The 16,579-nt window shown below is 39.7% G+C and overlaps 1 protein-coding gene across 1 annotated transcript in view; it reads left to right on the forward strand.

Annotated features, from left to right (window-relative positions):
* The window catches only part of ARMC10 (armadillo repeat containing 10), a 68,616-nt gene that overhangs the window by 18,670 nt on the left and 33,367 nt on the right, over positions 1–16,579 (forward strand). Inside the window, exons 2-4 of the mRNA XM_012177422.4 lie at positions 9,716–9,864; positions 12,426–12,560; positions 15,596–15,772. Of these exons, the coding sequence (XP_012032812.3) occupies positions 9,716–9,864; positions 12,426–12,560; positions 15,596–15,772 (461 nt within the window). The remainder of the gene's footprint in view (positions 1–9,715; positions 9,865–12,425; positions 12,561–15,595; positions 15,773–16,579) is intronic.

Here is a 16,579-nt window from a genome sequence, read left to right on the forward strand (position 1 = left end):
TTTTTATGAAGGACATAGACTCCATAAAGAGACAAAACATATTATGTTCCTGATTGGAATGATTCTATATGGTGACAATTATCTTGAAATTTATTTTACTATAATGTTATTATTTGGTAGTCACTTTTCTTTGAGGAGTGTGATGTCTCCTCAGTTTACTTGAAGAGATGGTGAACTACTGAACCTAAAATTCTTTCACTGTCTTATTAGCATAAAGCTAAGTGGAGAACTGGGACATAACATACCTGACTGCCTCACCGATATAATAGCAATTCAAAAACTAATCAGTTGAAATGGTGGACATTCGATCATCACCGTCCTCTAAACTTTTTAGACTTTTAAGGCTTATATTTCTTTACTGAAAAAGAAATGTGATTTTTATTATAAATTCAAGCAGACACCCACCAGTGGGCTGACACCAACTTTGGGAACCCCAGGACCCTGCATCCACTCATAAGTGAGCGAGCGGTAGCTTTGGGCCTGAACTCCACCCACCAGCTGTCAGATACTTTGGACTTCTTAGCCAGCCACCCCAGAAATCAACTCCACCTACCAGAAGACCAATGTTCGATCTGGGAACCCCAGCCCTGTGGTCACTCATCCCAGAACCAAGCCCTTCCCTCCAGTGAGCCAGCGCTAGGCCTGGGACTCCCAGAGTTTTGCAGCCAGCTCTCTTATGGCCCTGGCAACCAGCTGGACGAAGGGCCCGCCACACCTGCCAGACCACCACAGTAGTCAGCCCTCCACAGCGGAAGAACCCAGGCCCCCCATGGAGGGAGCACCCCTGGGGATGGTAACTCTGCGACCAGAAGGAGTACGCTGTTGGACCCCATAGGGTGTCTCCTACAGAAGACTGTTTCTCCAAGGTCAAAAAACGTAACCAGCATACCAGATAAATAGAAATAAAGACAGTGAATCAGGCAAAAATGTGACAAAGGAACATATTCCAAAGAAGAAACAAGATAAAACCCCAGAAGGACTAAATGAAGTGGAGATAGGCAGTCTGCCCAATAAAGTGTCTGGAATAATGATAAAGATGATTAAAGAACTCGGGAGAAGAATGGGTGAGTACAGTAAAAAGTTTAGGAAATTAGAAGATGTAAAGAAGACCCAAACAGAGCTGAAAAAGAGTGACTGATTTTAAAAATACAGTACAAAAAAAATCAACAGTAGAAGAAGAATAGTGAGCTGGAAGACAATATAGTGGCAATTATTGAAGCTGAACAGGGGAAAAAGTAGTTTGAGAGACCTCTGGGACAACATTAAGGACACTAATGTTCACATTATGGCAGCAGTCCCCAAACTTTTTGGCACCAGGGACCAGTTTCATAGAAGACAATGTCTCCATGAATAGTGGGCAGGTGGTGGTTTGGGGGTAATTCAGGCACACTGCATTTATTGTGCACTTTATTTCTGTTATTACATCAGCTTCACCTAGATCATCCGGCATCGGGTCCTGAAGGTTGGGCACCCCTCAATCATGGTGTCCTGGAAGGAGAAAAAGAGAAAGGGGCAAAGAACATATTTGAAGACATAATAGTTGAAATCCCTTCTAACCTGGGAAAGGAAACAGATGTCCAAGTCCAGGAAGCAGAGATCCTGACTTCTTAACAGGATCACCCAAAGGAGATCAGTCCTGGGTGTTCACTGGAAGGACTGATGTGGAAGCTGAAACTCCAGTACTTTAGCCACCTGGTGCGAACCTAATTTGACTGACTCATTTGAAAAGACCCTGATGCTGAGAAAGATTGGGGGTAGAAGGAGAAGGGGAGAGGATGAGATGCTTGGATGGCATCACCGACTCAATGGACATGAGTTTGGGTAAACTCCGGGAGTTGGTGGTGGACAGGGAGGCCTGGTGTGCTATGGTTCATGGGGTCGCAAAGAGTCGGATGCAGCTGAGGAACTGAACTGAACTGAAAGAGGGTCACACCAAGACACTGTAATTAAAATAGCAAAAAGTAAGATAGAGAATATTAAAAGCTCCAAGGGAAAAGCAACAAGTTCCATGCAAGCGAATTCGAGTATGTCTGTCAGCTAACTTTTCAGCACAAATTCTGCAGACCAGAGGGAACTGGGACAATATATTTAAAGTTGTAAAAAGGGAAAACCTACTTGGCAAGGCTGTTGCTCAGATTTGATGGAAAGAATGAGAATTTTAGAAACAAGCAAAAGCTGAGTTCAGCACCACCAAATCAGCTTAATAAGATGTTTATTTATTTATTTATTTTTTATTTTGGAGTATAGTTGATTTACAGTGTGTGTTAGTTTCAGGTGTACAGCAAAGTGATTCAGTTATACACATATCCCTTCTCTTTCAGATTCTCTTCCTATCTAGGTTATTACAAAATATTGAGTTCCCTGTGCTACAGAGTAGATCGTTGTTGAGCATCTATTTTATATATAGTAGTGTGTATATGTTAATCCCAGTCTCCTAATTTATCCCTCCTCCCTGCCTTTCCCCTTTGGTAACCATAAGTTTGATTTTTTTTTTTTTTTAAATTTTCTTGGCTCTGGCAAGAGCAGTGTCTAGGATGTGTGTTCTTGTGGTCAGCAGTTTTCATCTGCTTTCTGTAAAAACAAAGGGAATGTGTGCCAGGCCTTTATCTGTATCTTTCAAGGAACTGGGAGTTTGGTGATCCTGCTATGTGGCAGGATTATAGTCTAAATTGTTCCCAGTTCCTTAGCCCAACAGCTGTTCCTTGTTGCTTCTTCTTCCCATTTCCCAATCATTAACTGTTGAGTAGCATTTTACTTCAAAAGACAAGGACACGGGCTTGTACACGTTTCAGAATGATCATCTCTGGGTCCACCCAAAGGAATGTTAGTGCAGATGGCATCATTTCATTCTCTTTCATAGCTAAGTAATATTCCATTGTATATATACGTACCACATCTTTTTCTGTTCCTTTGTGGATGGGCATTTTGGTTACTTCCACGTCTTGGCTATTATAAATGGTGCTGCAGTGAACAGTGGGGTACACATACCTTTTTGAATTACTTTCTCCAGATATATACCCAGGAGTGGGCTTGCTAGATCATATGGTAGCGGTATTTTTCATTTTTTAAGGAACTTCCATTCTGTTCTCCACAGTGGTTGTACTGATTGACATCCCCACCAGCAGTGTATAGGACGAGGCCCTTTTCTCCAAACCCTCTGCAGCACTTTTGTTTGTAGATTTTTTGATGATGGCCATTCTGACAAGTGTGAGGTGATACTTCCACGTAGTTTTGATTTGTATTTCTCTAATAATTAGTGATGTTGAGTATCTTTTCATGTGCTTTTCAGCCATCTGTATGTCTTTGGAGAAATGTCTATTTAGATCCTCCACCCATTTTTCTGGTTAGGTTTTTCTTTTTTTAAATAATGAGCTGCATGAGCTGTTCGTATATTTTGAAGACTAACCCCTTGTCAGTTGCTTTGTTTTCAAGTATTTTCTCCTGTGGGTTGTCTTCTTGTTTTCTTGATGGTTTTATTTTTGTTTTTACTTTCATCGCTCTAGGAGGTGATTCAAAAGCAATATTGCTGCGATAGGTATCAAGAGAGAATTCTACCTAGATTTTCCTGTTAGGGGTTTTATAGTATCTGGACTTATATTTAGATTTTGAGTTTATTTTTGTGCATGGTATTAGGGAGTGTTCTAATTTCATCCTTTAAGATGTTGCTGTCCAGTTTGCCCAGCACCCCATGTTAAAGAGACTGTTCTCTCTATTGTCCATTGTTGCCCCTTTTTTGTAGCTGACCATTGGTGCATGGGGCTTCCCTGGTGGCTCAGACGGTAAAGAATCTGCGTGCAATGTGGGAGACCTGGGTTCGATCCCTGGGTCGGAAAGATCCCCAAAGGAGGGCATGTTATCCCGCTCCAGTATTCTTGCCTGGTGAATCCCCATCGACTGAGGAGTCTGCTGGGCCACAGTCCATGGAGTTGCAAAGAGTCAGACATGACTGAGCAACTAAGCAAAGCACAGCACATCGGTGCGTGGGTTTACCTCTGGAGTTTTATCCTGTTCCGTTGATCTGTATTTCTGCTTTTGTGCCAGTAACATTGTTTTGTCGACTCTAACATTGTAGTATAGTCTGAAGTCAGGAAACCTGATGCCTGCCGCTCCATTTTTCTTTCTCAAGATTGGTTTGACTATTTGCAGTCTTTTCTGTTTCCATACAAATTGTAAAAAAAAAAAAAAAAAAAAACTTGTTCTAATTCTGTGAAAAACGCCATTGGTAGTTTGATAGGTAATGAATTTAATTGGTAGATTGCTTGGCTTAGTATAGTCATTTCAATGATACTGATTCGCCCAACCCAAGAACATGGTTTATCTTTCCATCTGTTTGTGTCATCTTCAGTATCTTTCATCAGTCTTATACTTTTCAAAGTACAGGTCTTTTATCTCCTTAGGTAACTTTGTTTCTTGGTATTTTATTCTTTGTGATGTGAAGGCAAATGGGATTTTTTCCTTAATTTGTTGTTCTGATCTTTCTTTGCTAGTGTATAGAAACGTGACAGATTTCTGTTTTTCAATTTTGTGTCCTGCAACTTAACCAAGTTCATTGATGAGCTTTAGTAGTTTTCTGTCAACGTCTTTAGGAATTTTAAAGTATAGTATCATGTCATCGGCAAACAGTGAATTTTACTTCTTTTCCTCTTTGGATTCCTTTTATTTCTTTTTCTTTTCTGATTGCCCATGGATATGCCTTTTAAAATTATGTTAAGTAATAGTGGTGAGAGTGGATATCTTTGTCTGGTTCCTGGCCTTAAAGGAAATGCTTTTGGTTTTCACCATTGAGAATGATGTTTACTATGAATTTGTCATATATGGCCTTTATTAGGTTGGGCTTCCCAGGTGGTACAGTGGTGAAGAATCCACCTGCCAATTCAGGAGACAGAAGAGGCGCAGGTTCAATCGCTAGGTCGGGAAAATCCCCTGGAGTAGGAAATGGCAACCTACTCCAGTATTCTCGCCTGGAAAATTCCATGGACAGAGGAGCTGGGTGGGCTGTAGTCCATGGGGTTGCAAAGAGTCAGACATAAGTTAGCCCATCCTAAATATATATGGGTGGGGGAGTTTTCCTCTCTGCCCCCTTTCTAGAGAGTTGTTTTTTTTTTTTTAATCACAAACAGGTGTTGAATTTTGTCAAAAGCTTTTTCTGCCTCTATTGAGATGGTCATAATGTTTTTTATTAGTCAGTTTGTTGAAGTGGTGTATCACATTGATTGATTTGTGTATGTTGAGGAATCCTTGCATCCCTGGGATAAATCCCACGTGGTAGAATTTGCTTATGAAGCCATCTGGTCCTGGACTTTTGTTTCTTGGGAGCTTTTTAATCACAGTTGCAATTTCAGTACTTGTGATTGGTCTATTCATATTTTCTGTTTCTTCCTGGTTCAGTCTCAGGACATGGTACCTTTCCAAGAGGTTGTCCATTTTATTGGCATATAGTTGCTTGTAGTGGTCTCTTATGATCCTTTGTATTTCTGTGATGTCAGTTGTAACTTCTTTTTCATTTATAATTTTATTGATTTGAGCCCATCTCCTGCTTAATTGGGCACTCAACATTGCTAATTATTAGAGAGATGCCAATTAAAACCACAATGATATATCATCTCACACCTGTCAAGAATGGCTGTCATCAAAAAGGCCACAAATAACAGATGCTGGTGAGGATGTGAGAAAAGGGAATCATTATACATCGTTAGTGAGAGTGTAAATTGGTACAGCCACTGTCAAAGACAGTATGGAACTTCCTCATGAAACTAAAAATGAGACTACCGTATGATCCAGCAATTCCACTCTTGGATTTGTATCAAGAGACATAAAAATGCTTTAAGGTTGGCACTGTTGTTATTCAGTCACTAAGTCACGTCTGACTCTCTGCAACCGTGTGGCCTGCAGCACTCTGTGCTTCCTTCCCTGTTCACCCTCTCACAGAGTTTGCTCGGATTAATGTCCATTGAGTCGGTGTTGCTGTTTAACCATCTCATCCTCTGCCACCCCCTTCTTTTGCTTTCAATCTTTCCCAGCATCAGGGTCTTTTCTAATGAGTCGACTCTTTGCATCAGATGGCCAAAGTATTGGAGCTTCAGCATCAATCCTTCCAATGAATATTCAGGGTTGATTTCCTTTAGGATTAACTGATTTGATCTTATTGCAGTCCAAGAGACTCTCAAGAGTCTTCTGCAGCACCGCAATTTAAAAGCATTATTTCTTTGGCACTCATCCTTCTTTATGGTCCAGCACTCATATCTGTACATGACTACTGGAAAAACCATAGCTTTGACTAGACAGACCTTTGTAGGCAAAGTGATTTCTTTGTTTTTTAATATGCTATCTAAGTTTATTATAGCTTTCCTGCCAAGAAGCAAGTGTCTTTTAATTCCACGGCTGCAGTCACCATCTGCAGTGATTTTGGAGCCCAAGAAAATAAAATCTGTCACTGCTTCTACTTTTTCCTTTTCTATTTGCCATGAAGTGATGGGACTGAATGCCATGATCTTAGTTTTTTGAATGTTGAGTTTTAAGCCAGGTGTTTCACTCTCTTCTTTCACCCTCATCGAGAGACTCTTTAGTTCCTCGTTGCTTTCTGCCCTAAGGGTGGTGTCATCTGTGTATCTGAGGTTGTTGATATTTCTCCAGACAATCTTAATTCCAGTTTGTGATTCATCCAGCCTGGCATTTCACATGATGTACTCTGCATAGAAGTTAAATAAACAGGGTGACAGTATACAGCCTTTTTGTACTCCTTTCTCAATTTGGAACCAGCCCATTGTTCCATATAAGGTTCTAACTGTTGCTTCTCGACCTGAATACAGGTTTCTCAGGAGACAGTTAGGTGGTCTGGTATTCCCATCTCTTTAAGAATTTTTCACAGTTGTGATCCTGCACAGCCAAAGGTTTTATCGTAGTCAATGAAGCAAAAGTTCGATGTTTTTTTTTGAATTCTCATGTTTTCTCTATGATCCAGTGAATGTTTGCAATATGATCTCTCGTTCTTCTGCTTTTCCAGCTTTAGAAATGGGTACATCTGGAAGTTCTCAATTCATGTACTGCTGAAGCCTGGCTTGAAGGATTTTGAGTATAAGCTTATTAGCATGCAAAATAAGCGTAGTTGTCTGGTAGTTTGAACATTCTTTGATACTGCCCTTCTTTGGAATTGGAATGAAAACTAACCTTTTCCAGTCCTGTGGCCACTGCTGAGTTTTCCAAATTTGCTGGCATATTGAGTGCAGCATTTTAACAGCAGTGTCTTTTAGGATTTGAAATAGCTGCACTGGAATTTCATCACCTCCACTAGCTTAATTTGTAATAATGCTTCCTAAGTTCCACTTCACTTCACACTCCAGGATGTCTGGCTCTAGGTGAGTGACCACACCATCGTGGTTATCCAGGTCATTAAGAGCTTTTTTGTACAGTTCTTCTGTGTATTCTTGCTACCTCTTCTTAATCTCTTCTGCTTCTGTTAGGTCCTTACTGTTTCTCTTCTTGATTGTGCCCATACTTGTATGAAATGTTCCCTTGATAACTCCAATTTTTTTTTTGAAGAGATCTCTAGTCTTTCCCATTCTCTTGTCTTCCTGTTCTTTGCACTGTTAACTCCCTCAGAATAGATGAAGAAACTGAGGCTTGGAGAGATTGTGTCTCTCAGCTGGTAAATAGCTTAGCTGGAATTTGAACTAGAGTTAACCTTTGCTTATTTGTAACTACCACATTACACCTCCTTCTTTGAAGAGAAAATTCTATGCTTTAACCCTTTTCTCTATAAAATTTCATTTGGCTATTCATTAATAATTTATGTATTTATAAAACTTTTTAATGGTTTGTGGGAAAACGTATGAGGAAGTTATAGACTTTGAAATAGTTTGGAGGTATGATTGAGTTAAATGTATCCTTTTTATGAGTTAAATGTATCCTTTTTATGCCATGTGTATATCTATAAAATTACACAACTTCAGGGCTGCATAGGGACTTTTAGAATCATTGTAGTGTTTGACCAGCCTTATTTAAATTGTGAGACAACTAAGACCCAAAAGAGGTTAGGTGGTTGCCTGCAGCTTTGTGTTTTCGTTTCTCTGGTCTCTGCTACTAACTCCTGTGTTACGTTAGGCAAATCCTTAAATGATCCTGATCTCAGTTTTCTTGTGTGTAAAAACATTTTTGGATGAACCGCCAAAAGTCTTCCCATATGACCGTCTGTGTTTTCATCATTCTTGCATTTACCTTCTCAAATACGTTTGGGTGAGATGATTGTGTAAGGTGTGAATGAGGTGGGTGGTGGGTTCGGGAGTGAAGGCACGGTCCAGAGACTCTGACTGTGAGGCCTGGGGGTGAGAGTCTGCTCCCTCTCTAGCTTTTAGACTTTCCTAATGGTTGATTTGTATTTGGCTTCTTCAGGACGCCAGATCACCTATTGGTTCTCATAATCTAAGCTTGTCCATTTACCTCAGATTTGTCGATGATTCCTCTTTAAGCAATGTATTCTGTTTTAATATAATAGTATGTGTTTCTTGTAAAAAAAGAAAAAGAAAAACACACAAGAAAGACCTCATGAGCATGGGGTAGAAAATAAGTCATTTGTAATCCCAGTATCCAAAGATGATAAATTTAATAATTTGAGACACATTTTATTTTTTAGGATTTGATGAATTATCGTGGGTGGTGAGAGAGAAGTATAAAGCAAAGATGCCCTTGGTTTGGGAAACCAGGTAGACAGTGGTCTCATTCAGTGAGGTAGAGATTTTGAAGCCTAGTAGATTTGTGTGGGAGGGCGATGTATTCAGGATAGAGTACAGTTAGTTTGAGGTGTCTTTAAGGTATCTAAATTGAAGTGCCTGTTAGTAAGTTGATTTATATAATTTAGGCTCCAGAAATAGAGTTCTATCTTGGGGATTAGGATTGAGGAGTCATCAGCATATAGATGAGCACAGCTATGGTGTCATACAGCAGCACCTATTGTAAACTGCAACCCCCCACCCAGCTCCATGGAGGGCAGTGTATTGTGGATACTTGTGCTGTCTCTGACCTGTATTCATAGCTTAATTTGGGAAGAATCATGTTCTATGTTTATAACACAATGGCTGCATTATGCAAATGGTTTCTGTTTTCCTGTGGAGATTTCTGTAAAGAGGATTTTTTAAAAGGTCCAAGCTTTAAACTTCAAAACTTCCTGAGCAGATCCAGCATTTGACTGCTCACTCTTTCCCTTAGAATGACAGTTTCTGTCATCCCCCCCAGTTGGACTGTTCTTCTAGCATCACAGTCGTCATCGTTGCTCATAGAAACTGAACAAAAGCACCTCACTAGCAGCATGATTGGGTCCCTCGCATAGCTTTTCCTCTGGCCTCTGATCGGAGCAGTTCTCCCAAATGCAAATTCCTTTTCTTAATGAAGCTATGCCTGTGGGAAGTGTTCCACTGGATGGGTGTACCTGATTTTTAGAAAGAAGAAACAGAAAATGCTGTTGGCACACAGTGCCTTACTAAAAGAAAAGAGAAGTACCAAGACCATCGGCTAATTTCTTAATACCTATAAGGCTCAGTATTCCATCTGTAAATTGAGAATCATAATAGTATCTTCTTCTAAGAGATCACTTGACGATTAAATGAGTTAAGGTATATAAAGTGCTCAAAACCGTGCTTGGCATCAGAATATGATTCAGGATTTTCTCTTTAAGTCTTATATGGATTTTAAATGAACTTTAAATAACTTTATTCTTATGTAGAAGACTTAACCAGTGGATCATATGATGACACCCTGAATGCTGAACAAGTTCAGAAACTCCTTTACCTGCTTGAATCAACTGAGGATCCTATCATTATCGAACGAGCTTTGGTCACCCTGGGTAACAATGCAGCCTTTTCAGCCAACCAAGTGAGTACCCTAGTCTCCGTAAACATGCTCCTCCCATTCTCACACACCAGCAGTAATTGTGACTCCGATAAGTTACTTAACCTCCCAGAGCCTCAATTTTTTCATCTATATATAGTATGATTATGGATATCTACAATATAATGTTTGTTTACTTCTAAAAAGCATAGCCTAAAAAATAAATAAACAAAAAATAAAAAAAATAAGCATAGCCTAATATATCTATGAAGTTGGTCACCCAGCCTCATGTTTGTAATAAGTGTATCTAATCAACACTTAGTATAATTGCATGGCCTTTTTAATTATTCACAACTCAGCAGTGCTGCAGTAGAGCAACAGAAGCATCTGACATTTAAGTACGTGCTTTAAGGGCTGACAAGGATGGTTCTGAAGCAGGTGCTCCCTGGACCACATTCTGACAACCACGGACCAGTGTAAATGTAATTGACTTCTGCTTCCCCCCAACCTCCCATGGAGAAAGAGTCAAACAGTTTTTGTCATTATTTTCAGCTAATGCCCTTTGTTAACCTTGTCATAAATGCAAAATTTTGAATTTACACTTCATTTCAGTCCATCTTTATCCGTCGTGTCAAGGTTAGCTCTAGAGATTTATAGGGAGATATAAGGAATATGTGTGTACTATGTACATCTCCATTATAAGTGACAGACCCCAACTTAGGTTATTTTAAAATGAAAAGGGAAAATACTGAGCTCAGTTAACTTGGATGTCCAAGGATAGCTTTGGTTTGAGACACAAGTATGACTAGAGATCAAGGTTGCAGAAAGCATTATCAAACCTCTCTCTCTCTTTCGCTGTCTTTTGACTGCTTGCCCCTACTTCTTTTTGTGTAATGATTTTTGTCTCTCTGGCCACAAAGAGGTTTTCTTCACATGGATGGAATGAAAGGCACTGGCCTCTCAAGCTTTCTTCTTTGAGCCTCATGATCTAAAAGGTGGAGTTACTCTATCAGTATCAAGTGCCAACCCTTTGGCTCGATTGTTGGGCTGGCCTGGGCCATGATTAGCGGGTCCTGGCTCACATGGAGACAAAAACAGCAGGCAGGGTGTGAACACAGTGGAGCTGCAGTCTCACCAGGAACTGTATGGGACAGAGGAGGTGCTGTGTCTCTCCCCGTAGAAAGAGGGCTGCCAGGCAGACAAAAATAACAGATGGTGACTAGCTTATTAGCATGTCTATATTGAAGGTATTTCTGATGCCATAGTTTTATATTCCTTTGAAACAAACTGTAGTCAGAGTGGGTGAGAAGCCACTGGTGAACAAGTACTTTCTTGGGCAATAGGAGTTGCTGTCCTTGTCATCAGTTATGATGCCTTCATCTGCTTTTATAATAGTTGTTTTTTTTTTTTTTAAGACTGTCTCCTAGTAACCACAAGTCCTTAGGAAGAACCTGAAATTGCAGAGGGAAAGCTTCTTTCTCTCTTTTCCTGTTAGAACAGCATGTTTTGACCTGACAGGAATCATTTTCAGCTTATTTTTCTTGTAGGAAATGAAGCATTATGCCTCTTTCAATGTTGGGATGAAGGCACATAATATTTAGTGTTGCAATTGGCTGTGAGAAATCCCCAGATTATTTTTCCTTTGAAAATTTGGGCATCATTTCCAAACTGTGTGGAACTTCAGTTCTTCAGGATGTTAATAAGTGTTCCTCCCCTCCCACAATTGAAAAACGATCTTCTTTTTGGATAAAGTTTATAGAAGTACAGTATTCAACACTCCGCTCTTGGAGATTCCGATCACATGACCATAGGATTGCATCACGGTAAAGAAACATGTTTACTCTTGTTATAACCAGAGTTTCTCAAACTTACTTATCTATGAAACCTACTCTTTTAAATGAGACTTTTGGTTGCACTTGGTCTTCGTTGCTGCACTTGGTCTTCGTTGCTATCTGCTATGAACACGGGCTTTTCATTGCAGAGGCTTCTCTGGAGCACAGGCTCTAGGCACATGGACATCAGTAGTTGCAGCATGCGGGCTCAGCAGTTGTGGCACATGGGTGTAGTTGCTCCATGGCCTGTGAATCTTCCCGAGCAGGGATTGAACCTGTGTCCCCCACGTTGGCAGGTGGTCTCTTAACCACTGTACCACCAGCGAAGTCCCAAATCTCCTTTTTAAAAAGGGAACATCTGTTTACATCTTGAGGGATTAGTATTCCAAAGTATTCATTTCAGCAAAACACTAGTTTTGTTCTACATCCTAATGCATTTCCAAATTGCCCTGTAAGAGAGCGATAACTTATTTCAAAGTAAAATTATTTTGTTTGTAAATTACTTTGAGATCACTGTAGTAGCTCTAAAGATCTTCATTGGATATCTCCACGCTATAGTTTAAATATTACATATATTAATAATTTATTTTCAGTTAGTTTCTTTAGCTGTAAAATTATGAGTAGTAAACTTTTTAAAAAAATAGGAATTAGAGGTTGTATATGGGAACATTATTTCCAAAGAGTCATTAATTTTTATTTGTATTTGTAGATGCAAAGAATGTAATAAAGGGGAAGTTGAATATCGAAGTCATGGTTCTGTTTTTTCCCTCCTAGATCGTTATTCGTGAATTGGGTGGTATTCCAATCGTTGGAAGCAAAATCAACAATCCCAATCAGAGTATTAAAGAGAAAGCTTTAAATGCACTGAATAACCTGAGTGTGAATGTTGAAAATCAAATCAAGATAAAGGTAAGTTACCTGAAATTACAAAAGGTAAGGTTTTCTAATAAATGAGAGAGGAAAAAAAGGTAAGTAATGAAATTTCAGTAGACCATACTTTATAGCTTTTAGCCAAGAATTTATTATTGAATTCATTATTATAAAGCCAGATTTATTATTTCTGGCTTTAGTGAGATATAATCAACATAAATATTGTATAAGTTTAAGGTATAAAACATGATTTGATACATGTATATATTGCAAAGTGATTACCACTCCTGCATAGCGTTGGGCTTGCAGGTGGTGCTAGTGGTAAGCAACCTGCCTGCCAGTGCAGCTAGACATAACAGACGCCGGTTTAGTCCCTAGGTTGGAAAGATCCCCTGGAGGATGGCACGGCAGCCCACTTCAGTATTCTTTCCTGCAGAATCCCATTGGCAGAGGAACCTGGTGGTCTGTGGTCCACAGAGTCACAGAGTTGGACACGACTGAAGCGACTTAGCATGCATGCACTATAGTGCAGTAGCTATCACCTCCATCACCTCATAATTACCTGTGTGTGTGCGTGTGGTGAGAACATTTGAGATCTACTCTCTTAGCATGCAAGTATACAATATAGTATTGTGAAGTGTAGTTATCTTGCTATACATTAGACCCCAGAACATATTCATTTTATAACTTTTAAGTTTATACACTTTGATCAGAATCTCGCCTTTTCCTTCACCTGAACACGCTACTCTGTTTCTATGAGCACCTTTTTCATATTCCACTTATAAGATTTTTGTCGTCTCTGACTTATTTCACTTAGCATAATGCCCTCAGTCCATCCATTTTTCACAAATAGCAGAGTTCCCTTCCTTTTTTATAGTGAATAATATTCCACTGTACATACCGATTACATTTCCTTTATCCGTTTGTCCATAAATTGACATTTAGGTTATTTCTGTGTCTTGGCTATGTGGCTCATGCTGCAGTGAACATGGTGGTACAGATACTGCTTTGAGAGAGTGATTTTTGTTTCCTTTGGATTCATACCCAAAAGTGGGGTGCTAGACCATATTGACAGTTCTATTTTTAATTTTCTGAAGAATATCCATACTGGTTTCCATAGTGGCTGCACTAACCACCAGCAGTACACAAGGATTCCTTTTTCTCTTCTTGCCAATACTTGTTACTTCTTGACTTTTTGATAATAACCATTCTAATAAGTGTGAGGTGATATTTCATGGTGGTTTTGATTTGCATTTCCCTGATGATTAGTGATGTTGACCATCTTTTCATAAACTTGTTGACCATATGTATGTCTTTGGGAAAATGTCTCTTCGGGTCTTCTGCTCAGTTTTTATGCAGAATAAGAGGCAGAAGGCACCTGAACCAGCCAATAACAAGTGCAGTGGACTTTTGAACTTGACATTCAGTTTAATCGAAGTGTGAAAAAGGAACCAGGCCAAAGTCAGATAATATCAGCAGAAAGACACAATAAGTTAGGAAATAACGTTAATTCAACTTTTTTTGAGCTCATGCTCTGTGTTGCAGAGTTTAGAAATGAGCATGATTAACTCTTGTTGTAAGAAAGCTAGAAAGAGGGATAAGGCAAGTCCAAAAAGATTTGTAATTCAAGGCAGAACATGATGAAATGCTTTAAGGAAAAATGCAAGTAAAATATTGTTGAATACACAGAAAGGAGAGTTTTCATTCAGAAGTTTCTGTAAAAGGTAGAGCCCGAGCTGGTCCATGAAACTGTCGAAGGCTTCTACAGCCAGAGTTGAGGAATGAGGGAATCCCAGGAGAAAGGAACAAGGTGAGGTAGGCAAACCCCAGGAATAACTGAGGTGGCCTGTTTGGTAATCTTGTTGCTAGAACTGAGGTGAAGGAAAGATTCAGAGCCAATAAGGGTGTAAATGCTTAGCACGTTTTAGGAATCGCTTGGAAAGACAGGAGCATCCTATGAAAATACATGATTCTAAGCTAAGGAAATGCCGTTTTTTAAAAGGATGGATGTATAATGAAATTGTAACCCAGGACAGATTGATTTGTAAATATCATTTGGATTTTGAAACCAGATTAAAAATTTAATCTGTTTTACTTACGCAATTTGCTTCACTTCATTTTCATTTCTGTGGTAACATGAATACATTTGGAAATTTTTTAAAGTTAGTACTGGCTTATGGGACAGTTGGTAATTCCTTAGCATTTTATATTAGGGAATTTTTCTTACCAATTAGAACTTTTGATGAATCTCAGACTTAGGTGAATACCAATTACTTGTGAGACATAATTTTTTCAAGCTGGAAGGCTCATGGCCAGACATAGAAAATAGAGTTTCAGGAAATCCTCTGTCCCCCTAGGTTTAGTCTAGACCTATCATGTGTGACGTGGGCGTACGACTAGCATCGCATTACTTTTAGTCGGTGGTTTACAACATTATAAAGGAGTAATTCACCCACATATACGTCATAAATAACAACCTTGGACCAAACAGAGTTTGCCTCTGCTCACTCATAAAAGAAAGAGCTCTGAAGAAAAGCTCTATTTAGTGTCCCTCTCCAGTTCTTTACATCTAACATGTGCCCCCAGATCCTACAGCTCAGATATGGAAATGTCCCCACAGGTCTTCCTCCTTATCCTGACATGCCCAGACACAGAAAGGTAGACAGAATTGGGAGGCCCCCCAACAAGCGAGAGGCCCCCACTGGTGCTGAGAGCATGGTCTCCCACTGGTGCTGAGAGCATGGTCTCCGAGTCTGGACATTGCTCCACTGTCTGGGCAGAGAATCCAAGCTTCTTGAAGGGTTTACAGTCCCTGTCTATAAAATGACCATAATACCGCTGTCTCATTAATTGTCTTAGGGCTGAAGGGAGTATATCTAAAATGCTCAGTGCCTGCTATTAATTAGGGAACTTAAAAAAAAAAGTTACCCAAGTTTGAGATCTTCATAGAAATGCCATCTTTCTTAAAGAGTCAGTCTCATCCTAAACAATCACCTGATTCCACTGTGCAGGAGTTACGGTTTAATAGGAAAGTTTTGGAGGTTCTAAGAAGATCCCCCTTTTCCCACCTCCAGGTATACGTCAGTCAAGTCTGTGAGGACGTCATCTCTGGCCCCCTGAACTCTGCAGTGCAGCTGGCTGGGCTGAGGTTGTTAACAAACATGACGGTGACCAATGCCCACCAGGACATGCTGAGCAGTTACATCACAGACCTATTCCACGTGTTGGTCACAGGAAACGGAAGCACCAAGGTATGAAGGAAATGGTGATTGTTTGCCGTGCAAACACCTACTGCATCCATGTTATTAAGATTGAAATTCATTTCACAAGTCACATTTTTGATGTTCCTCAAAAAAAGAGAAAATTTAAAGTTTATTATTAAAAACCATTCATGGGCCCAAGAAAGAATATTATTTTTATATCCTAACACTGAATTTCAAAATTAACTTATGAAAATGGTCTGTTGTTTCTCTTATCAAAAGAGTGATACTCATTTGGTTTTATGAAAATCAGTGTCCTCTTTACGGAAGGAGCTAGTGTTGACTGCACCAGGTACAGGACTGCTGTGATCAGAGGAGCCTTTCAGTGACAGTGCCGGCAATCCCGACCTCCTGATTATCCCGCCCTCTCCCGCTCCCCTTGGTCACCATGAGTTTGTTTTCTGAGACTGTGGGTCTGTTTCTGTTTGGAAAATGTCATGTGTTTGTATAAATGTTAGTTGCCGTCTCAGTGATGTACACTGTGTTTCTCTATCTGATGTACTTCTCTTAGTAGGGTCATCTCCAGGTCCGTCCCTGTCGCTGCAGTTGACATTCATTCTTTTTTATGGCTGAGTAAAAGTCCATTGTATATATTTACCACTTCCTTCTTATCCACCCATCAGTGGATTGGTTGCTTGCACATCCTGACTATTGTAAATACAGCTGCAGTGAAGGTTAGGGTACATGTCTCTCTTCAAGTTATGGTTTTCTCTGGATATATGCCCATGAGTGGGGTTGTGTGATCATTTGGTAGCTTCTTTTTTAGTTACATAAGGAACCTCCATACTGTTCTCCATA

The sequence above is a fragment of the Ovis aries genome, chromosome 4, assembly GCF_016772045.2.
Source record: "Ovis aries strain OAR_USU_Benz2616 breed Rambouillet chromosome 4, ARS-UI_Ramb_v3.0, whole genome shotgun sequence".
Lineage (NCBI taxonomy): Eukaryota > Metazoa > Chordata > Mammalia > Artiodactyla > Bovidae > Ovis > Ovis aries.